The 25,627-nt window shown below is 40.6% G+C and overlaps 1 protein-coding gene across 4 annotated transcripts in view; it reads right to left on the minus strand.

Moving 5' to 3' along the window:
- Positions 1–25,627, minus strand: part of tspan4a (tetraspanin 4a) — a 118,652-nt gene that overhangs the window by 66,595 nt on the left and 26,430 nt on the right. For 2 of the 4 annotated variants that reach the window (XM_051380210.1, XM_051380211.1), the window contains exon 2: positions 22,863–22,942. In XM_051380210.1, coding sequence (XP_051236170.1) covers positions 22,863–22,925 — 63 coding nt within the window. In that variant the 5' untranslated portion in view covers positions 22,926–22,942. The other 2 variants (XM_051380208.1, XM_051380207.1) reach the window with 2 other exon arrangements.

Genomic DNA, 25,627 nt, shown 5'->3' on the forward strand with positions numbered 1-25,627 from the left:
AGTAAAAAATAAATCAAAAGGAACATTAAAAGAATCAATTCATCCAATTTTAAAAGGAGCTATACACTGTTTGTATCCGGCTCCGCTTGACTGCTACAACTAACACAGCAAAAGAAGTTAACTTAGAAGCTAATAATATTTTGTAATTTATTTATCTGGTGTGGCTATGTTATCAGTGGGGGTAACCATCTTAATGATGCATGAATTCCAAGTCCAAATAGCGGGAGGTTTTCTGTTCCGGTTTGTCCATTCTGCTGATATTACAGGAACGCAGCATTAGCTCTCTCCCAGCACCACTTGTTTCAAAAGGTGCAAAAATTAATATTGTTTTGTCACTTTTTCTTGTGACCAGACTGACTTTTTTGGAACAATATAACAATGTCACACTATATCTGCATTTGCAACTGGAGTCGTTACTCTCACAACTGCAAGAGATCGTTTGTCAGTGGTGTGAACATAAGTCATTTAAAGTGTTTGAATAAAAACTGGTGCTGTCATTTTTCTGGTGAGGACAGGCTCATTTATGGCACAACAGACAGATCAGTGTCATTTCCTTTCTCAAGTGGAGGTTACCAACTCTACTGAAATCATTTTACAGTTTGTGCAACACTAATTAGTCCCTTAAGAAGTCTTTTAAAACTCACATATTAAAGAGAAGACTGTTGCTCATCTTTTAAAGCTGACACATCCTGCGAATTCAGTGGGAACTGATTTGCCTATGTAGCTGCCAGTATCACTGTGATTTTGTGACTTCAAAGTTAAAGTTCCTTTGTCATGAGCTGGTATTTCCATAAATGAGTCCTCACACTCTTTACTGCCTCTCTCTCTCTCACACACACACACACGCAATCACATATAACGGGAAACAGGAGTACAATATTTCACAGAGCATATGCCTTCTCTGTTTTCCAATAATGGCCCCATATTCCCATTCGCCCTTCTAATATGCCTTCTGGTGCATTCAGGTGATACTAATGACAGTCTGAAATGGCAATATCTACGTTGTGTGTGTAAAACTGACTTAATAATTCCCCCTGAACGGAAATATGGACAAAACTAAAGCTACTGGCCTCATACTCAGCCTCCCGCTGCTGTGCACCCTTTGAGTTCTCTGCTGATAAAGGCGTCCCAGATGAAAAACACCTCAGTAGCATGCTGTAGGGGGAAACAAATCTCTGACAGTGAAAGTATGAGATCAAACAACATGGGGAGGGGGGTAAAGACGGAGGAAGGCAAGAGAGAGGGTAATAGAAAGCTCAGCGGACAGTGACCAATGAGACGTGTACGAGGGAATGGCAGTGGCATAACAAATCAGAACTGGGGGAGAGAGAAATGGAGACCAATGAGAAATGCCCTGCAGAGCAAGAGTGGCATAACAAATTATTAATGGAAAGCGAGAGGTGGGGAGGAAAGACAGCAGCGAAAGGGAGGGAAAGGGGCCACGACTAGAAAGAGTGTCCCATGAGAACTGCATGACAAAACACAGTGGCAGGCAGTGTTACCAACAAGAAGGCAAAAGACGTAAGACAGAGAGAGACAGAGAGGAGAGAGACGGCAGCCAGATGAAAATAATCAGACTGGTTCAACAAAGCGGGAAAGAGAGGTGACAAATAGACCAGTGGGGTTGATCAATCAGAGAGTTGTTAGGAAGCGGCTGGTCCTCGTGAGGTTGCGTTTCCGTGCATTTACAGTAACGAATGATCCCACAATCCCCCAACACAAATCTGCTCTGAGTTATGTTGAAACTCACGGCCACTATCCGAGGAGCTGTGATCATATCAGATGTTTCCGCCAGTAATGATTTACATCCAGTGCCAGTGCAGATACGAGCGTGCCCTTTTGGTAGCGGAGGTCGGGGTGGGGGATGGGCAGGTCTGACCTTCACGCAGCAGCTCATTATTTGACACCTGCAATTAATAGCTATGTTTACATGGAGTCTAGTATTCCAGTATTAATTGGTTTTAAAGCCCAGACTGAATAAAAATGCTCCATATAAACTTGCCCAAACTTTAAATTTCAATGGTTTGCAGTGGGGAGTTGAACATTTCTCACAAACCAACCAAAAGAAAAAATTTTATCATGTATACTATTCAAACGGCTGAGTTCTTTCTGCACTTGCTCTCCGTCTTGAAGTAAATGCGTGGTGATGTATGTTTTTCCACTTCCAAAAAATAGCAGCTTTCAAGCTTACCACCTGTTGACTACCGCTTATGTTTCCTGGCACTTTGAACTTTCTTGTAGCAACGCTGCTTTGTTCCCAGAGCTCTGAAATGACTTTGGTGAGTACAGTGTTGATACTGGTAGAAATGTTGGCCAAACCTATAAAAATAAGACCCAAATAGTTGTTTTTCCAGTATTTCCAGGGGCAGAAGTTCAAGTTCACAGAAAATAACGGACAAAGGACCCAAATGCAATTGACCCAGGGGTGTTGTGGCTTATGCTCCTCATTTTATCTTCAAGGACATCAGGACACACCAGAATTGTCTTTAAAGTAATTTTTCAACTCATTCAAAAATGGCTAGTTCCAGTTTCTCAAATGTGTGCTAATTTCTGTTGGTTTTCACTGTGAACTGAATATCACTTTGAGCTCTGAGAAATTGTTTTGTTACTTTCTTAATTATTTTCTGACATCTTGTAAAACTAAACGAATAATAATTTCATCAGAATCCACAGATTAATTTATAATGACGTTAATTTTCAGTTTCAGTCCCGATTCTGACCCACTAGCTGGATATCAACAGCCTTCTTCTCTCAGCAGTTTATGCGCTCACATGAGTGTTTGTTTTCTTTTGTGTTATTCTGCCTCGCTGCTCCAACCATTGTGTGTGTTTGTGTGTGTGAGTGTGTGTTCACGCTTCAACTGAGCGAGGCCATCTATAAACCCCTAACACTCCTTCACTCTGTCTCTCTGTGTCTCTTGTTGTCCCAGTCGACTTCTCTGACATTTTAATTCATTGTTTCTTAATTGTGCTTCTCTTTCCCTTCTTTCACATACTTACCTCTCCCTCTACCCCGCTCCGATCATTAACACCTCATTCCCCCAAGCTTCCCCCTTAGCTCTGTAACACCTCAGCCTCTCCTCATCATCCCTCTTCCTCTCTTCCCATCATTAGCTCTGTTTTCCCCCACTGACTCACACATCCCTTCCTCTCCGTCACTCCGCGTCTTTCCCATTTTCTTTGCTTCTGCCCCTCTTCTATCCACCTCCCCTTTCATCTCATCCCCACCTGCTTCTCCTTTCCCTCATCTTCCTCCAGCAGTCACCACTTCAAATCACCACCATGTCTACCGACGTCCTCAGTATGACAAATCCACCCAGGGTGAGAGGAGCTTAGACTTGAGCAGGCTCAACCAGCCCAATGCTGCCCCAAAGAGCGGACATAGAAGGCTGTGTTAAGAAAAGGATTAATCAAATAAAAGATGGTGTTTGAGCTTTTTCTGCTCACGTACACACCCACACCACAGCTGCATAGTGGGGAGCCTTCAGCCACTCTATATCCAGTTGGATACGCAGGTAATAAGATGGAAGGGTTAGCACTGAATATTTCAAAAGCTCTGTGCATCAAATAGACTGGGGCGGACCAGGAAACATGGGGGTAAAAAAAAAAAAATGGGGGTTGTGTTGTACTTTGCAGAATCAAACGGCTTTGAATGCGCCAGGGAAGTAAAACTGGTGCACGGAAAGAGAGAGGAGTGATCAAACACAGCCTAGTTCTTGATCAGGCAAGAGGGAGCACTGACACAGCGTACAGTTTTAATAGTGTTGTGTTATAAAACCAATCAGTCCATGCAGTCCAGGTTCAGACAATGTTTGTTTAATGCGTTGATCTGGGCATTAAAACAAAAGCTGATTACATTACATTTGGTTTAATTGCCTCTCAGCTGGGGAGTCCAGTACAGTTATAAGTCATTTGTAAATAACAGCTGATAAATGATAACATGGCGGAATATATATTTTATATATATTTTGAGCTCTGATAAATTAAAAATCCAGACTTAATTGCACACATACTAATACTAATAACACATATTTAGCAGAACTATTCTCAGCATCATCAGTGCAGCTACATGAATGTCAAGGGGCCAATCAACCTCCAAAAAAATGGTAGTCCATGTTGCTTAATGAAAGAGCCCCCTCCTGACTGCCCAATCACTCTGTCTACTTCAGTAATTATCCAGATTAGGAAACCTCTTTAGTCTCAAGTGAGTTTCACAGCTGGGGATAACCCCCTGAATTTTTCTAAAATACATGTTGCATGTGATGTCCCAAGTGTCGGCCAATTCTACTTTTTTGTTACTATTATTCAAAGGTGCACAAAGTGAGTTTTTCACTGCTTTATAGTACAAATTATACCTCTGCAGGGGATTCACAATGTTGCTGATCAATACTCAGAAATGACTTTTTCTTGCTGGCAGCACCTCAGTTTGCAACCTCTTGTATTTTCACTTTTGTAAATGGGAGAGCAGAGAGAAATGGGCACCACAGGTAGAATAAAAGCCTGGTGACAATAGAGATGTAGGAAAATGAAACCAGAGAGGTCTGAAAAGAAATGAGAGAATTTCAGTTTGCAGCCAACAGTGATTTCAATAAGAAGCATTTTGCAGCTCTTCCACCTATGGCAGCTGCAACAAATGAAGACCACTGCTACTTAATTCAGAATTTAGTTTTTTGTTTCCCTCATTTACTTCCCAAATTCCATTTTACATTGCCAATTTCCATTTTCTAACACAATCCCTGTCATTTTCGACCCCCCAGAACGAGTGCAAACTGCAGAGTTCCTCTTCTCATAAACATGGAGTTACCAGCCACATCTTTTCACCTGCCAACGAGGAGTTTCACCACAAAACGTGTGATTATGCAAAAACACTCTCAGTAAGACTCCTGTGATAAACACTGCAGAAATGCTGAGCTATTGACTGTATATATATACATATAAGTATATATAAAACTAAATTCTATAGCTACATATATATGTATATATACGTCTAATTTATAGATAGAAGAACAGGAATATGTACACTGATGTGGTTAAACTTCTTTTACATTTGTATTAGTTTTTCATGTCCTGAACATCCTGAACGTCCTGATCGTCCTAAAGACCCCAAATTATGCTCAAATTAAATAACAAAATACATTCTGATTTCCCTCTAGAATGATACATAAAAGGTTTTTTTGATCTGACATCCCTATCAGTATGACTGCATCATTTGACTGTGCCTTTCCAAATTGTTTCAAATCATTGAAACAAACCCCACAAAGCTATAGCTGTTATTGTAACCCCAACCATGATCTTTCCCTAATCTCAACCAAGTTGTTTTGGTGCCTAAACCTAAACCTTAAAGAATTAGGTCGACATTTTGCGTAACATACTACTTATTTTAGATGATATCTGTGTATAAAATATTCAGAAACCTCACGTACCAGCACCTCAAAAGCTCACTGATTGACACGTTATTTCTTGTTTACTTCATCTGTAAAACTGTAAAAACAACAATTTGCCGTTTAATGGGGAAAGAAATAGTATAATCCCTGTATGGTTTTTATATGGATAAAGAAATGAGTGTTAGAGATGCCAGTAGGAAGTTGTTGTGGAGGAGGTTTACCTTTGGACAGAGCCAGAATAGCCATTTCCATTATGGTTATCTTGAGAGTGGAACTGATCTGCTTATCTTACTCTTGACGAAAAAGCAAATAAGCTCTTTCCCAAAACTATTCCTTTAATGGTCCAGTGTGTAACATTTAGGAGGATATATTGGCAGACATGCAATATACTATTCAAGGGTAGTTTTCTTTAGTGTATAATCACCTGAAAATAAGATTTATTGAGTGTTCGTTACCTTTAGAATGAGACATTTATATCTACAGAGGGAGTGGGTCCTCTTCTACAGAGTCCACCATGTTTCTGCAGTAGTCCAGAATGGACAGGAGGGGTGATGGAAGGATGAGTTGGTTGCAATCTGCAAAGTCATAGATGCCACTAAATCCTACACATAAGGGTTTAGGCACTAGAACAACTTGGTTAGGATTGGGGAAAGGTCATGGTTTGCATTAAAATAACTACTTGGTTAAAGATAGGGAACAATCAATCATGATGGACAAGAGTTCTAATACTTACGGTCACTGGAGGCCTTTGTCACTTTAAAGCAAACATATGTAGTTTAAGAGGAGTCTCCAAATATTTACAAGGAAAATTAAATTTAAAAGAACATCAATTTTCTATCCCCATCTCATCTCCACAGAAAACAATCTATTATTAATCTTTGGCACATATAATTTAACCAGACATTAACTTCATGCAGAATCGTAGGAGATATTTACACACATCAATTAGCAGCAGCACTGTCTTGACTCAAATTAGAAATCTTGTTATGAGGACAGCATCTCATAATTTCTGGTCAGTGAGATATTGCTGAGAAATCACATGCACCAGCATGTATCAGAGCATCAGTGTGACGGGTGTGCACCACACGCCTTAATTGGTTTCCCAGGCATTTGGAAAAAAAAAAAATAGATCTATAATTAAAACTGGTGATCTCCGGCTGCTGTATTTATCAGTTAGCCACATGGGAGCCTCATCAACGTGACAGATGGTATACTAGCTAATGTACTGTTTCTTTTTGCTTTTAGCCTTTAGTTTAATGTATAATTTGGATAATGATTTGAAAAAACATGCAATCAAATATTTTTTTTTTTTTGTACTTTTATTGGAATGCCTATTTTTCTTCTGTTGTCAACGATGGAGAAACTACATGTTTTTTGATCTGTTTAAAGAGCCTGACATCTCAAGGACCCCAAACAGAACATTAGAGTTAAATATCTTTGGATTTTGGACTCTTGGTTAAAAAAACAAGCAATTGTTAATTATTTTCAAAGTCATAATGAATATTATTAGTTAATAATATTAGTTGCAGCCCCTAATTTAATCATGACTGAACACCAAACCGAATAAAGTCAAGATCAAGGTTTTAGTCTCTCATCTGACTTTGTCCTGTTCCTTCAAAGTATCTGCAGGAAATGTACAGAAATAACCATCCCACCGCCAGGAAGCAGTATCAGATGAAACTGCTGAAGCACACAATCAGCTTGCAAAGAACATTTAGTTTTGTCATCATAGCCTCTCCTCGTAATATTGAAAATAAGGACACTGTTGCATTTTCATGTTTTATCACTCACAGCACACAGCCTTTTAGATAAACATGCCCTGTATCCCTTTGGAAAGATGCATATTTCATGAGGACATTTGGGTTTGGGCTCCATGTTTATCTTGTCAACAGTTAACAAAGCTGTCTTAAAGGCAGCTGCGCCCTGCGGTATCACTTCACATCCCATTGTGTGGCCTCGCGACACCTGCCCCAAAGACTCGGACTTGTCTCAATAAAAGGCAACAGAGGGTTTAATAAGAATGGATGTCCTTCATTTTTCTTTAAAAGATGGAAGGAATGGCCTTTGATCAGTACAAGACTCCACTGAGGATTTCATTGTGGCAGCTACAAAGGAGTACAGGGCAGGAGTGCCTCTTGGAAATATTCAGGCGGAACCCTGCTTTGTCGCGAGATTGATTGGACGAGTGTTCATCTCCTTAGAGAAGCAATTTCTCTATCTCGTCTGAGCGAATTATTGTGTCTAAGGCTGAGTTGCTCTGCTTTTTTTGCCAGGCCAGACAAGAGTGCGTGGGAACGATGAGGTTGGCGATAATTCCAGTACCTTGGGATACGCACTTGAATACTAAGTCATCAGTATGTGTCAGGTGCAGCAAGGTCGAGCTGAATCCTTTGGCATGTTTCCATCATGGTGTGGAGAGACAGATGGCATGAACTTGATAAATGTGACAACAATATTGAGCTGTTTTCAATGTAATCAAACCTATTAGGGAGAGAGACAGGTCAGAAGAAGGGGAGATGTATTTTTTTTTTGTTTTTGCTTGTGAGAAAAATCTATATTCCAACCTTCCCTTGTGTCATCAATTTAAAAAGGTTCTTTCTCTTACACAGAATACAACAATAATGTCACTGTTTCACGGCTTATTTTTTCCCATCAGAGTCAACTAATAGGACCAATTTGTCAGTTATAATATGGATATCAGTGATTAAATGGATAGCACTTAATATAGTAATATAGCGCATGATTTACAGATAGCAGATACCAATTAAATACTTGCGGGTTCCTACTGGCACTTAAATGGAGACATAGTGGAAGAACTATGGAGAACAACACAGTAAAATAAGGGCATTTTAGGGAAAAGCAGAAAAAAAAGGGTTTTTGTAAATACTTGATATCTACGGGATATAGAACTGGGAAACAAATCTCAAACGTTTTGGAGAAATGGTGTCAACAACACTGATATTCTGCAGAACCTGCTAAGTAATTATGGTATCACAGTTACAATATGCTACCAAAACTGTTGGGGTACATAAAAGTTAGGAGAGGGGCTTTCTCTCAGAACACTGGTACCTGACTCATACAACGATATTATCCTGTGAAAGGACCAGACGTTGGTGGAACTGACTGGAAGTTGTTAATTTCAGTCTGAAATTGATACGGCTGATCAGAACTTGCTATGTTTATCAGAAAACAATTTACAAAAAAGCCTCAGAATAGAACTTCAGAACAATGTTTTTGAAGAGTAAGAGAACTATTTACAGAAGAGGTTTTTAAAATAAAAGTTCCTTTAATTACGAGTACAGATAAGGATGATGACACCCTAATCTCTACCACAAGTGGTTCCCCCTTCACTTAAATCTGCATCTAACTAGAAAAAAGATAAATTGGTGTGTGGCTGCAGGTCAGGAGGTAGAGCAGATTGTCCACTAATCAGAATGTTGGCGGTTCAATCTCCAGCTCCTCCTGCTGCATGCTGAATTTTCCTTCAGCCAGAACCCAAAAAATTGTGCCAAATGTGCACAAATTAATTATTTTCTGTTTCTGAGCAGTTTGCACTTGCATGACAGCCTCTACCATCAGTGTATGAATGTATGAATGTGACATGTAAAGTGCTTTGAGTGGTGAAAGGCTAAAAAATGCCGTCCCTGATATAAAATTTACTTATATTATGATTCAAGTTACATAATTCATAACACTATTATGTTTGCCATACATGTGGATATTTCTATTTACGCTGGGTTTTTAATTTCATGTATTTTTAGCTCATTTTCCACAAAGAAGCACGTTTGGGTCATTAAAGCATCATCAAGGTGCTTTATGATGCGGCCTGCCTGGGCTGTTACCAGGACTTTTTTTTTTCCTTACCCCCTCACCACCTGCTGTTTCCCCACCTGTTCCTGCAACCTCCACATCTCCCCTGCTCCCTCCATCATCCCTCACTCATCCCCATCCCCCTCCTCCTCCACCACCTCTTCTGGCTCTGCACCACTTCACCTGCATTCAGCACAGGTCCCAAGGTGCACCAGCATCCTCCGGTTTGTACATCCACGCTGTTCGGTCTCTGCTGCACCACACTGCAGTCATTTTTTCCATACTGCTACAACCAAACCTCGATTACACGAACAAGGGCAGTAAAGACAAACCCACCCCCCACCCCCCCTCGCCTCTTTCTATTCTCTCCATCTGTCTTTCTCTCCTTCTCTAACTCTCTGTGGTAGTTAGCGTTCCTACCTCACTCTCCATCTCTCCATGCCCAGTCCTTTCCCCCCCAAACCACCATCTGGTCCTCTCATTGTCCAGACTCATTTTGTTTCTGTTTGGCTTTACTATAATACTCCAATCCCTCCCCCCCTCCGCACCCAAATCATCTCCCTGTCTCTCTCTCTTGGTGTCTCTCTGTCTCTCTCTCTCTGCCCAGCGGCATCCTTATTCTAAGCAGTGCTGCAGCAAAACTCTCCCGCCCTTCTCCGTTTCCCCTGTCGATAAGAAGATGGAATTTTTATCAGTGTTAATAAAAGCCTCTATTTTTACAGCCTGCTGAAAGAGACGGGCCTCATCTATGCAGCCACTCACTGTTGTTAATGTGTGAGGGTGTAAATATTTGTGTATGTGTGTGTTGTACCGAGGAGTCAGAGAATGCGAATGGATGTGTTTGCATGTGAATGGAGGTCTAACAGAGCATGCAGAGGATAGTCAGCAGAGTGATTTTTTTAAAATTGTTTGATTGACAGCTTGCAGACATAAAGCTGAAGATGAAAACCAACAACATGAGCACCTGAAGTTTGCAACACATATGAACTCACAGAGACTGGATTTTTAAAAAGGGGTAACATCTGTGGTCGAGAAAGCAGCAAATTTCTCTGAATATTCAGCATACTTTTTTAAAGGAAAGCCATAACTTGAAGCATAAACAAAAGGAAGAATATGGCATTGAAATGTGTGTCGGCTACTTCATTGAAGAAAGTCACACAAGTTGAGGCACAGTGAAAAGCAGTTTTGGACACCTCAAGGTCTAAAATATCTCCTTTGAAAGAGTTTTATTTTGAAAGGCTTTTATTTGTGCAGATTGAAACCCACATAATAACAACCACTTTATACTCAGGAATAACCAGCCATATCAAGTCACGCAGCTGATTTTGCCCAGGAAATAAAATTTTACATGCATGCAAATGGGCATGTATCACATTTTCTCCACACTGTGATTTTCGGTGGCAAGCAGGTGTTGGGCGTAATTACAAAGTGTTGGCATAATCTAATTAAACTGATCCATGCTCTTGACGGAGGTGAAACTGGTTTCAGACTGCCCTACTGACAGGAAAAAGGTATGGTTATGTGATTAGCCATGACATACCAGATTACAGCGCCATGGACTCCATTAAGGAAGTGATGGGAAGGTCATATGTGTGCGAGTGTAGTGAGAAGAAGCTTCTGATTTGATCATCTAAAAGTGGTGTCGTTGATGTGGGGGCGTGTGCTGTGTCAGTGCCAAACTTACTCTGTATGAGGAAGAAGTTGGTTTACACAGTTTACTGACAACACTGACTCATTGCTAGAAATCACACCACCTCTACATACATATGGTACTTTGTTGTCTTGCTTTTTTTTCTTGTTTGGTGTCTTTTAAGTGGACTCACAGGCTTGTGTAGAACTGTTGATTGCTTCTATACTGGCATTGTTTATTTAAATGGGGCTTTTTTTTACACATAAAGGCCAGTATACTTGACACTGGGAATACAACTCAGTCTGTGAAAAACTGTTGTATAATGTCTTTTGTGGCTCTGGAGCAGTTTTGTCATGCCTAAGAAAATAATCCTAGAAATGTCATCAGGGGTTATTTTGGGGCTTGGAGATCAGAAATATGTGACAGAAAGCCTGTGGAGTTGGAGCTTGAAAGATGTAGGCTTTACCAGTTAGAGACAGTTTAAAGATATTACATTATTGGTTGCGCATATATATCGGCCTTTGCTGCTTCAAAGATTACATTTGTGTTGCCAAATCATTCTGACAGAAACTTAATCACTCAGTAGAGAATTTTTATTGGCAATGGGTTTTTTTTCTAGTGGAGGAAGCACTATAATTGTGTTTGTTTTGTTTTGTAAAGTCGCAGGAAAGTGCAGAACATTGATACCAGAGACTGGGATTTGCATTCTGAATCCTGTGTCTGGTTTGAAGGGGTGGTGCTAACCAGGTTGTTATTTAAACCTAAAATTGATACAGGTTGATCAGAAGTTGCTATATTTATCAAAAACCTATTTGCAGAACAGCCTCAGAATTGACTTCAGAGCATTATTGTTGATCACATGAGTAAGAGAACTATTTACAGAGCAAGTTTTAAAAAATAAATATATGAAAGTTGTTATATTTACTGACACATCTTAAATGTAAATTATCCGGATTCTACTCGCTCAACCCTTGTGTTAACATACTTCAGTACCAACAACAGAGGTTCATTAAATTATGTTATTATTATGTTGTTATTATATAAACATAAATCTTGTGTCATTATGTTTCTTGCAAAACATATTCGCTGTTGCAACTTATAATAAACAACATATTTCTAAGGGACAGGGTTGGCTGCTTTGATCTTGCCCATGTTCTTTATTTGTCTCTTGTGAGTTTCCCAACTTTATGGCTGTGCAGTCCTGAATCACTGGGGTACTCCTTTAATCACTGAATGATTGTCAATCATGATTAGAATAGTAAAACATATTGTGTGTTGTTGTGTGCTGTATTGCATCTTTTTTGCACTCATAACCTCTCATATTGAATCTTTGTACTTGTATAAGCACTGCAGGACAGTGCTGTATAGCATTGTGTACTGGTTATTATAATTGCCTGCCATGTGCGGACCGTGCCTATGATTGTCTATTCATTGTTTTTCCTAGATATGTTTTTTTATTTTGTATGTTGCAAACCAATTTCCAATTTTTCCATTTGATGGAATAGTGCAGGCTTAAGAAACATCATCCTGCAATCCAATAGTTCCCCAAATGTATGTTTGATATGACTTCAATGAAGTACTGGATCAGGTGGATGTAGAATATATATGTGGCAAAAGCAAAAAGTGAAGATTTAGAAGCGACTTACTGTGAAATTGAAAGGAAAAATAATTTTCCTCTTTTATTCTTTTAAGCCTATCTGTGCCCGTTTCTGCTTTTCTTCTTTTCTTCTTTTTAAACCCTTTTCTGCCAATTCGTATGCATTTTAAATGTTTTTTTTGTGAAGCACATTGTGTTTTCTTCATGCATGAAATGTACTGTATAAAAGTTTGACTTGCCCTGCTTTATCTTACACTGAATAAGCCCTTATAACCAGAACCATTTCCTGACAGTAAGGAGAACACAACTTCTTAACACACGTAGCGGAGAACATGGAGAGAAAGGAGGATATCAATAGAAAGGCACTTTTGAAAAGAGAGAGAGAGAGAGAGGGAGAGAGAGAAAGAGAGAGAGAGAGAGAGAGACAACCAAGTGCGTGGGAACATCACAACCACATATCAGAAAGAAACTCTTTCTCCTCAAATTGACATTACTTTTACACCACTGCTTGTTCCTGGGCATAAATGACTTGTTTCTGAAGATTTGTACCCGCCCCCTCCATTTTCATATCTTTTCTGATTCTTCCTGAAAATGTCTCACTGAGAATAGTGTCTTTTGAAATAATCACAGATGAGTTAAACTGTAAAAGGAGCTTCTTTTTTATTGTTCTTCAAGCAAGAAAGGATTCTCGAGGTATCTTTTTTCACCATGCCCTGAGTGCTACTGATAATTAACACTGACTTTGTTTTTATTTGTATGACAGAACAAGAAGTTTTGTTCCTCAGTCGCCACAGCAGGATCCGCTCAGCTCTGATCAGTGTCAGTTTGCTGCTTATGCATTCCACTTGGGACTCCACTGCACCCTAAACTAAAGCTCCTTTCATGAAACCACACTGTCAATTAGGTGTATCGAGCTGCTTTTTTCCTCCCTACGTCAGCTGAGTTGGTGGGGTGTTAGAGCTCGCTGCTTCCATCTGGTCTCCATCTGTAATGAGACAGACCAACAAGAGGTCTCTTGCTCATGTGAGGGTTAATAACCGACTGTACTAACACAGAAAATCTCTCCATATGCACATCTTAGATACATCCTTACACAACACCTTCTGCAGTCTCACTTTTCAAGCTGTTTTCAGCGTTTCAGTGAAACCCTCTCTACCTTTCATAACTGCCCCGAGTGACTACACATGGTCAGCTGAGTAACACACTAAGTGGAATTAGTGGGTTTATACTGGCAGCCACTTGACTCTGAGTAAATCTCACTTAAATGGAAGATTATTCAAATCAGTGTATTTCCCAACTGGCCCGCGTGGGCCGACGCTCATGTACCACGTCTGCCATGTGACATCTTAATCCATTTATAGTGACCTAAAAAAGAGAAACGACCCACCTTTACAGTATAAGAGAAACCTATCACAACACTGCAGCTAGATGCTGTTTTTACATTGTGCTGCACATCGCTTTGACACATCCAGCCCTCAAGTGTCCTTTATGAATATTTTAAAAGGATTCAGACCTGTCAGCTGTGATTACTCAATACTTATTAATTTTAGCAGACATCCTTGCAGAGACCTTTTGAAGTTCAGCAAGTATTTCCTAAAATATTGGCTTGACTTTTCTTATTAAATGCAGAATTATATAATTAAAAAAACAACAACATATATTTATACTAGTTTGAAGTGGTGTCCTTCGTTGAAGACAAGGCCATCTGTGTACAGAGAGCAGTCTCACTGTGGTCATGCCAGACCGATGCAGTGGGGGAAATACTTCAGTGTCAGAATACTGACAAAATAGTGAGCACATCCTTCACTAAGTACTTCCACTCAGTCCCCGGGCTAATCTGGAAAAAGTGTTGCAGGGAAGTGAGAGCTCTTCTCTACTCTTAAATGTGTGATTCAGTGGAAAAAAAACAAAAACATGTTTACTGTTATGGAGCAAATTATGTGAAGAGTGATGGTATTATGGTTCTACAGAGCAGTTGTAAACATGTAGGGCAGCCATAGACGAGGGGTCTCAAACTCAAATTGGCTTGGGGCCACTGGTGGTATTGTCATCTCATAGGAGGGCCAATTTACTGTTCAAGTACCACAGGAAAAGTGCAATATTATGAAAATATTTCCATTACTACATACATTTTATATCATAATTTCATATTACCTTTGTTCTTCACAGCCAAACAACAAATGAACCCTGCTCTCCTCTGTTCTTATCAACCGTTTGCTCACATTTGCCGGCACCTTTGACCTTGAATTGCTATTTTTATTATATATCCCAGATCCCTGATTTAGAGCAATAGTTCAACATTTGGTAAATATGCTTAGCTGCTTTCTTGCTGAGTTAGATGATAAGATTGATAACACTCTCACGGCTATATGGTAAATATGAAGCTACACCCAGCAGCCGGTTAGCTTAGCTTAGCATAAAGACAGGAAACAGAATTAACACGTTATGTGCAATTTGTTAAATCCACCGGGCTAGATACCAATTACCAATACCAATTATTAATGAGACTCAACTGCTGTTTTGTCCCTCTTTAATTTGTTGTTACTGACAAATCCATCCCACTGAATTCAGTAGTGGTTTCTAAGCTGTTAACTTTACGTTTTCCACATAAAACAGTTCATGTAGATTTAAGAGTTGTTATTTCTGAACATGGATTTACAACATCTTGCACATGCGTCTGTCTCATCCAGGTTGGTGGCTATTTTTATATCATTCTTAATCCTGCCTACCAACATCTGATTGGTCTGAAACCAGGCTACACTGCATGGTCCTAACCTCAAATGTGTTTGCCATAAGTTTGAGTACAGGGGGTTTTATTATTATAAAATTGTCTCAGGAAATTTTTAAGCGATTTTCAATAACCTGGGAAAATGGAAATGTATTTAAAAGGAAGCTTTTTGAAAGGGCAATTAGAACGGTTTGTGATGTAAGTTGGCAGCAGACAAAGGGCACAAGTCATCAGTTACATCAATAAAGTCTGCAACGATGTTCAGCTCTTGAAAAGTGAGTCGGCATAAAGTCGAAGTTATGTTGGAGTGTCCAGTGAAAGAGGCAGGAGAAAAACAACATAGCCAAAACCGACCTGAAATCAGCTTTGTATCAGGTTTATAAACGGAGTGGAGTCTGGTTACTGACATACTTTTTTCTATCAAGAGCCTTTCCTGGATGCCTTGACATGAATTTCTCAGTCAACTTTAAAATAATAGAATGAAAACCCTTATTGCCTCTTATAGCAGCTGCAACAAAAGATGAAAACAAAAGCAATTTTATCTGAAATGTCACCTTTTTTCACTGCTTTTAGTCAATTTGTATGTTTTTCTACACGTTTTGCCTTTATATATTTCAGTTCAGTCAAATGTATTATCTGCTATTATTATAACCTTAAGAGATCAAAGGACAAACATGTCTTATTTATGATAGCATTATGATGACTGATCGAGTCTAAAACAGTGCCAATCCTTTAACAACATAAGAAAATAAAACTGTTCACAGCTCACTTATAAATATACTGTAACTGGTGATAACAAATGAAGTCATGACATCATACTGAGAAATTCATGTGGCTGTTGCTTTTCATAACCATGGAAACATGAACAAAATTGGATTTTAAAAAGCTAAAGAATGCCTCAAGTAGGTCAGTGTTATGGCAATGCCAAAATCTGGTGTCTATAAAAGCTGAAGACTGGAATCAAAGGAGTTTGAGTATTAAACTGGCAGCGATGATAAAGCCAGAGCAGCCTCACTGAGGCACCACCTAAGCCTCCGCTTGAGCCAACAAAAACCCAGCAAAGATTATAATAGGGTATTTTCAACTAAATCTGTCAGAAAATAAACTTGTGACTGTATTTAGGATATATTTAATTGCCAATACTATAATTTATTCAGCATTAACTATGTATCCCGCCTCTACCTACTGCACTAACATGACAGATCTGAAAACTGACGTGACAACAACATAAAAATGGTTTATAGAAAAGAAAAGAAAATATGAAATCCCCAGTGTCCCCTCTCTGTTCCCATTTCTTGAAGTTTCCCCACAATTGAATGTGGGTGTGACAGTGTTGCCTGTGAGCTTAGTGCACAAACATGCAAAACTCAGCAAATGCAAACTGCAGGCCTATTATCTGGACCACTCATGCTGTGCACGTCCCCTGGTCCTGCTGCGAATCGATGGACTGTGTGGTGGCAGGGGTTTGGGCGGGGCGGTGCTGACAGATCTCAAATCAGTAGAAAGGCAATTTCTATTGATCTGGCTTAATCAGTGGAGACAGATGCAACCCATTCACAACTCTGGAAATCCATGGATCCTCCGTTGGGCTCTGACCTACATTACGATGACAAGTAAACACAACTTCAGAGGACAAGTCTTCAGTCTCTTCCTTCTGCATGCTGTCTTCCTATCTTCTCCTATCTGTCCCAGCCTCACCCGCTGTTACATTGGTTTCATCCCCCCGCAGTGTGGAAAAGCCACGTTTGTGCTAACAAGATTAATTAAAAAGTGGCTGTAAATGAGAAGTCTTATTTTTGGTATTCTGTAGCTCTGGGGCACTTTTTCCAGCTCTGTGGTGGTTTCCGCTGCAGACGATTAGTGTTGTGCATCGTCGCATATTTTTCAGTTGCCCACTGTTGCAATTTTATGGTGGAGTCATTGCTGCTACATTTAGGGAATAATCAGCATTTGTCCTGGAGCGCACAAATCCGTCTCTCCCTTTTCATTTTATTTCATTTTTTTAACGCTTTGTCTGGGAAGAAGTGATACCCGGGCTGCTCTCACCCACACAGACGTTGATGTATGAGGTCAGAGTGCTGAGCTTATTTCACACACTTACAGTAATGGGAATTAACACACGAGTATCTGACTGTAGCCCAGAGTAAGAGAAGAGTCATTGGATTCTAATTTGAGTGAGACGTGTTAGCTGCTGTTGACTTTATTTGTAACAAATTACTGACATATAGTATGTGAGCACACACACACAAACAAACGCACACCTTGTCATTCATTTTCATGCAGTGCTTTGAAACAGACTCGTTTCCATGACAATCTGCAAGTTGATGCACCTTTTAATGACATGGAAGCATGAAATCAAAATTCAGACTGAGTAATGGCTTTGTGTCACATTTTTGTTCTGACAGAAACTAAAAGACTCAAGAAAACATGTATAATGATAACTGTAATTACACATCTATATCTATTACTTACTACTATACAATAATCTTGTATAAGGCAATGTGTGGTTCATTATTTATTATGTGTGAATCAAATAAAAATACACTGGTCCAGGTGAAAATCTGATTTTAAAAATACTCTTTGCAGCACAAACACAAAGCAGTTTAATTGTTTGTTTTTTTAACTTACTTACAGGGATGCATAATTAAAACTTCAATTTGTGTTTCTTCCCCATTTTCTCTTCCCTTTCTTTTACCAGAAGCATTGTCTGAGCTGTCAAAGCTGCAAGAGGATCTTGTTCAATGTAAACAAAGGTGATAAGTGCCTGCAGGAGGGAACATAACTTGGATGCTTGGGGACATAATCAAGTAAAACTAGGTTTAAATCCAATCTGCTCCTTAAACAAAAAAAACAAAACCCTGGGCGCTCTTAAGGAATTCAGTGCCAGATAGCAGCGACCAACTGAAAATGGCTCAGTCTTCCAGGCATGTAGGAGAAACTACGGTGGCCACAAAACCCCCCAAAAACCAAAGGCTCTATCTAGAGCTAGTGTTTATTACATTTATTCCAATATTAAAAAAACAAGAACAAAAACAACAGTGTTTAAAACAAGTGTTTAACAAGTGTTTAGTTTTCAGGAGTGATTTAAAGCTTAATACAGATTTTGCCAAGTTTAGGAAAGTTTTTCTTAAAGTTTTCATTGAGATTAAACCTGCAGAAAAACATCAGTAAAGCTGCGGAGTCCCTACTGGAGCAAGGACACCAGTAAGTTCGCTCCAGCGGATTCTGTCATCTGCACTTCTTCCCATCATCTCGGCTCCTTCGGTAGCTGCAGACCAGCAGCACTGACCTCAATCATAACACCCGTTCTCACTAACCCGTCACAGTTTGACTTCTTGACCTCTTGCAGTTGCCTTGGGAGCAAATTAGTCACTGACACCAACATGAGCAGTCAGTTTGTCCCAGAAAATCCTGACACGTCTTGCTGCTGTGACAGGAGACTGTTTGCTGACTGAAAGCACAAGTTTCTTCACTCGGTTTTCCCCCAATTTCTAATCATCAACTGAAACAGTGTCATTCACTCTATAGAAATATACATAGATATTTGCCAGATGGTATTTTGTTGTACAGTGATGAACCTAGTTCCACCCAGAAGGGGGTTTATATGCGACACTGAGCAAACGATTAATTGATGGAATCACTCAGTCAGAGTGGGAAAAAATGAAGTAGCCAACAAGAAATGCAAGTAGCATCCCAAAAATAAAACTCTCCCACATGATGGATAATACATGTTTTGTAAAATCCATAAAAACATTCTACTTCAGCAAACATGAAATAAAAAGAATAGAGGAGCCTGTAAATAACTGGCCAAACAAACAAAACAAAACTTTTCATTATGTTTTGGTCTAGTGTTCTTTTTTGCCATTTTTTATGGCATCTTCTGACAAGAACAAAAAATGCATGGTGAAAGATCCATTTTGTTTGTACAGATTTTAATTTCTTCTCTAATTCTTCAGTAAATCTGTTTTATTACTTTGTACCAACTGGTTTGTATTCAACTGCAGGGTTTGGGAGGTAGCAGATAATTGGCACTTCCCCACCCGGGGAGAAAGGTGTTAGCTAAAACAGCTGCTGTCAAACTGATGCTGAAAAGGTAACAAAAATATCACATTCAATTACGAAATCACACCGAAGGAAGGTCAGAGTTTCATATCTTCTTCTGGTCTTATTTTACAAGCCACAATAACAAAAAGCATCCTGACCTCTTCTACCACCATTTGGTTCTCCTCCACCTCCTGCCTCTCTCAGGGCAACACAGCACAGGTGATTGGCAGTTTGCTGCCCACCACGAGGGAGCTGCGTGATGCCAAGCTGAAGGGAAACAGAGCAAGGAGGTCTGTCTTCAAACCTAAACACACCAAGCACTTTTCTGACCTGAAGACATTCCACTGGGAGACAGTTCAACCTCCGCAAGGATTTCATTCAGTTTGGGGTTACTCCGTCGATGACATTGTTCACGATTAGCTTCTATTGATGTTTTCATTTTTTTATTTGCCATGACCCTGGGTTGTAACTGCAATTCACTGTAGCTGCTCCTGAATCCAAACATCAGCTCACTTCAGATACAAACGTTCCAGTGCAAAATATTTTAATATTCAAAACAAGATGTACTGTATATACGCAGACTGGTATATATAGTCTGTCACATGTGTCACAACAGCTTCCCACACAGCATGTGGAGTCAAATTGTCCCTCAACCTGCACAACAAAATTGTGTAGAGGTAAGTTGAGGTTTATATAAATTGACAGACGTATTAACACTATAAGATTTTCTCTGAATGTGTGCAGTCACCTTCTGATCTAGTTGTCAGTGCGTATCTGCAACATGATAACTTCCTGTACACTTAGTGAACATGACAGACAGACTGATTCTGCTTTTGATTATTGTTGTCGTTGATGCTGCTCTCCTGGTGTGGTTGGTATTTACATGTGTTTCAAAAGAAGGTTTCACTGCCAATGGGTTAAGTCACTGGTTATAGTGGTAACAGGTAAAATGTTCCTATTTATGTATTGATATCTTTGGTGCGAACTCGTTGCTATGGCGTATTTATTTTTGCTCTGCAATTCACAGAGATCATCTGTCAGTTAAATAGTCATCCCTGTACTGTGCTGTCTTTATCTTTATATATTCCTGTCAAGGTTTTTTTTGTCATTTCAGCCAAAGCTGTCACTGCACATACTATAACTACCCAGTTCTTCAGTTTTTTTCTGTTGCCGCCTCTGGAGAGACCCTTATCTTCTTGCACGACAGAGGACTTTTTGGTCTTGTGTCAAAAAACTGGACAATCATACTACAGTGCACATCACAGTCCTGGATGGCTATCGAATGGATTCTGGCCTTTAACGCCCATAAAGCTCTGTATCAAGTGAATTTCTAAAATACAAACACAGCAGAGGGAAGTAATATTTCAGGAAATTTCACTCTGTTGACAAGCATCAGTTAACAATGCTGCAATACTCATAACTTTTTGATGTGTTCAACCAAAAGTAAAAAATTTGTTGTAAGACAGTCCTGATCCAAGCTAGGGTTGTGTCATGATCTCCATCTCGTGTAAAATGTGTTTTCCTGCCTGTGTGTCCTCATTTTGTCCTTGTTGCTTGTTGTTTTACCTCTTCTTATGGATATTATCACTGGAGAAATGGGATAAATAAATTTGAAACTTTATAGTCTAGCAAGTAGAGTAGAATCAATGGATCACTGAAGCGTGATCTATGTCCATTAAAAAATAAGCAGAGAATTGATCTTAGTAGACTTAGAAATCCTATGAGATGTTTTCAAAACAGAACATTATTATTTTCATGCACGGTGTACACCCTGAGAACACACACTTTCAGTTTGATGGTAGTACATTTTGTGAGATCAGCAATAATGATACTTAAACAGGTGATTTTCCAACCAGACCAATTTGTCATATACAAGGCCACTATCTGACTCTCAGATTTAGGTTGTCTTTAGCCAGGGCAGTTATTACTGTATACAAAAATAGCAACACTGTCCTAAAAGTTATACCCCTTTATAGCATGCTTCTCCAGCTCACTTAAATTTAAAAAGGTGTTTAAATGTGCCAGAGCCACATGTGACTAATCTGAAGTGTGTGAATGTAAAGAAATTATACAAAATCTGTTTCTGCCAAAGTCCAAGTACAATACTGTCTTGATGAACTCTGACCAACCACTCACTTCACATTTCTAAAAAATCAGCTCATACTAAGTTCAATAATAAAACCTGTTTATCTGCTTAGTGCTGCATAATGCTGAGTCAGTCTACTGAATAATATAATTTAATAATCTAAGTGAGAGTTGTTTTTGATGGGAGCACCGCCTGTGCTCCTCTTTTTCACACAGGACTCTGTCATTTGCAGTGTCACTCTGAAAGTAAAAGTAAAGTTGAAACACATTTCGATTGGGTCAGTGTTCATAATCTGTGTTGACTGGCGGTCCCAAGAGCCGCCATCCCCCCTTCTCTGCTGCAGAATATTGAGGTCACATTCACACACATATGAAGTCTCCCTCTTAAAAGTCTGCATTCTGACTGAAACTGGGTTTTGGATGAACCACTCGACACAGTGTAAATTGTCACTGGAATGGTGGTGACAGTGAGGTCTGACATTAACCATCAGCTGCCACTAAGACTCTGATGTGTTATTTTCAAAGACAGGCTTTATATTGGAAGAGCTCCAACGCTTTTACCTGGAGGATCATAACACGATTGGTTTCTCAGGAGAAGGCTGGTTATGGTCATGTGGTCATTATTTATCCCCAGCGGCAACACACACACATACATACACAGACAGAGTGCGCTAATAACAAACACTGCAACCCCTCTTTGACAGCGGTTTATAGCTGACAGAAAATGTGGAGGTGAAGAGGTCACTCATTCCCCCGAGGGAGATTGCATCTTGGAAGCTAGATTGCATTTCATAGTTCAAGGCTTCATCTGATTCCATTACCAATAAGAACACAAGTGTGACAAATCAAAGTAATCCCAGCAAGGTAACCACGGACACAAGCATCCCTTCAAAACTCTGTGACAAGTTGCAACGGGTTGCACAAACGCAGTCTGTGCCAAAAAACCACAGATAAAGCAGAGATCTAGATCTTTAAATGTGAAGCGCATCTGTGGAGCATGACAGGCTTCACTGTGCAAATGAAAGTGATCTGTTGTGGGGCAATCGGAGTGGGATTGACGGAGGCAGACAGACACTGAAGCTCTAACGTCCCCACGGCGAACAGATACGATCATCCAGATAGAGCAGATTGACAGCAGATGCTTTGATGGGCTGAGAGGCGATGATGTGCAAGGAGGAGGGTGAAGCCGAAGTAGGTGAATTACAGCACAACAGTAACACTGTGATTAACTAGTGTACACACAATGCAAGCTCAAAATATGCCAAAGCATAGCACAGCAAACAATGCAGAGTACACCCACACTTAAGGTACTGTATAGGCAACAGAAAAAGCTCAGCTCACCCACACAGTGGGCTTTGTACACATGATCTAAATGCATGATCTGTCTCTTTCTCACACTCCCCCCTACTCAGTCCTCTCACATCACTCTGGTTGCACAAGCACACATATCAGAGCTCCCTCTAAACAAGATAAGAAAAATATGAGTAACAGAAGTCAAGAAAGCAAGCACTACTTCCTGCTAAACAAACATCCCCCGAAACCCACATACACTCAGAGATAAGAAGATTTAAGATAAAGGACTCACCCAGAAAAGGAGGTTGAAGAAGACCATTCCATATCGCAGGGCCATCATGCAACCCTCGGCCATCCTGCAGCGCCGCAGTTCTAGGAGGAATATGAAGGAGAGGTCCAGGTAAAACACCACATACTTCTTCCCCTGGGCATAGCGCCCCTTGGACGTCTGCGGCCCCTTTGTCGTGTGGAAGCCAAACGCAAATGGCGGCCGCTTGTACTCAAACTCCCCACTGAAGCGGTGAAACCCAGAAGTGAATGGTGGCGTGTCGGGCTTGCTGTCCAGAGATGGACTGCGCCGGTACGGAGTCTCATCTGTGCTCGATCGTCTCATTATGGAAGCTGAATGAGCCTTTAAGAGTCTTTAATAGTCTGTGTACTTCAGGTCTGAACAAAGTCCACAATGAGGGACCAGAAGTTATTCCACTGAGGGCTGAGAGACGGATTGTCAGCAATGTTTAAACCTATCCCCAGTTTAGCTCCAAATAATTATGACCCCAAGCAAACCCTAGAATGGATGAATTAATTATACCCCAAGTGTGATCACACTTGATCTGAGTTAATCTGTAAAAGATAATGTGCTGTCATTCACTTGACTGGAGTTCCTCTCTTTAATCCTATAGTGCCACTATATTCAGCGGGAGACTTTGCATAATCCTGCCACAACACCTGTGTAATTCTGTGTATTTAGGACATAATCCCAACACACACACACACATCTGCACATCCTCTCTGTAATCGCTCAAACGCAGGTGTCATGCTACGAAAGATAAACTGGTCTGCAGTTTCATCTCGTAACAGTTCAATCAGGGAAACGTCTGAAGGGCTTTGACTCAACCTCTCGAGCAGCTTTGGGTTGGCAAAATGATCCAGAAACGTCCTACCTGGTCTCATGAGAAATTCCTGAGCAGGTGCTCTCGGCTCAGAGGTAATGGCAGCCCTGCTTCAGCCAATCAACTTCTTTTACTCAGTAACAGATCACACATCCACTGAGAATGAAGTGCTGCTGTGGTCTAAGTGGTGGCTGAGTGTTCAGCATGTGGTTGTGGCTGTCGATGTGCTTCTGCTGACATGCAAAAAAAACCGAGCTAAGAAGGAAGGATGTGGTTAAGAATGTGATAGGAAGATTAAAAAGAAGCATGAAAGGATGAATAACGCGTGTGAGTGGACCTTCTTTGGTTTCTTGAATTAGTATCCCTTTTGAATTCCCCCCTTGCCCAAACACCCCTTGCTTCTTGCCTCTTCTCTAACTTGTCCCTTTCGTCTCTAAAAAGTGTCCAGGGGTTACTCTGCCTCTTTCCCCATCCTGCTCTTCAAACATCTAGCAATTCGCCCTCTTCAACTCCCTCTTATTCTCTTCCTGCACCTCACTCTGAGCCCCTGTGTGCGCTCCCCCTTCTGTGCTGACGGCGGTTAATTAATTTCCAGACTCTCATCAGTGAGGCAAAGTGTGCGGTGTCCCCTCTTCTCGTCTCCCCCTCCTCCGCTACAGCATTTCTATCCTCTTCTCTAGGTGGGCAAGGAGATCAAGGTGTCCACCAGGGTCATGGCCAAGCAGCAATAGAAGAAGGAGCAATAAGGAGAGATGAGCAGGGAGAAGAGAAAGACAGTTTCCTCAGAGAAGCAAAAGAAAGACTGCAGTGTTTGAGCGGTAGTCCAGCCTCGCTGCCTGAAGCTCCCTCCCTCTCTTCACACGCTCCTGTTCTCTTTCTCTCTCTCTATAACCCCCTCCCCTTTTCTTTCCTCCCTTCTCTCACAAGCTCCGATGCTCTCCCCTCTGCACGCGCAATCTCAAACACCCTATCCCTCCTCAGTAACTGTCCCCAAAACCTGGCAGCGCGAAAGGCAGAGGCAGTCATTCATATTCTGGCCACACCCTACGAGGGAGCACAACCAATCAGTGTCTTGCGGCCCCATCCTCCCTCGTGCACACGCCAATCATGCCCTACCATCTACCAGATAACACTCACACATGCACACACACACACACACACACACACACACACACACACACACACACACACACACACACATACGACGTATGTGCACACACAGACACACACAAAACCTGGTGTGTTGTTAACATACCAGTGCTAAGAAGCCTGCTGCACTTGCGCTAGTGCTTCCTCCTCCTCTCCTCTCTGCCTCCTGCCTGGAACTCATTCCACATGCAGAGGTTGTTCTCGCGCACAACCCAGGCTGCTCTCTGCACGCTTGGCTTCAGTCATGTTCTTCTCTCCCTTTGGACCTGGACTTGGGTCATACAGTATTCGTGTAGCCACACTTGGCACAGATTTCCACACAAAAAACAACTCACCTAAAGTGTGTCTCTGTACGAATGTACTGGGAAGCTCACACTGCTGCTGACATTCACACAAAATAACTGCATGCTCTCCGCAACCTGGTAGCCATCTGGGTCAGTGGCTTGATGAGTCCACAGGGATGTTTCAAAGCTGTAAAGGTACTGACTTCATTCATGACTGCATCAAGTATTTAATGGATTTCTGTTTTGTCTCCTGTGTGTATTTTTGTCAGACCACGGGGGTGGAGGCCTAGGAAAGTGAATGTGACTTACTGACTGAATGACATTATTGTAAAGAGTATACGCAGCTGATGGAAATATTGCATTTATGTTTGTTTCATGTCTTAATTTGAAGGTTACAGTCTCCACATAGCTTCTGATGTTTTTTTTTTATCTGCCACCTTTTTTCATCTCCTCAGTGAAGCCAAGTTTCATTGGATGTTTAAATCACATGCTTTATGTGTACATCAAGGGGT

The sequence above is a fragment of the Dicentrarchus labrax genome, unplaced genomic scaffold (assembly GCF_905237075.1).
Source record: "Dicentrarchus labrax unplaced genomic scaffold, dlabrax2021, whole genome shotgun sequence".
In the NCBI taxonomy this organism is placed as follows: domain Eukaryota; kingdom Metazoa; phylum Chordata; class Actinopteri; family Moronidae; genus Dicentrarchus; species Dicentrarchus labrax.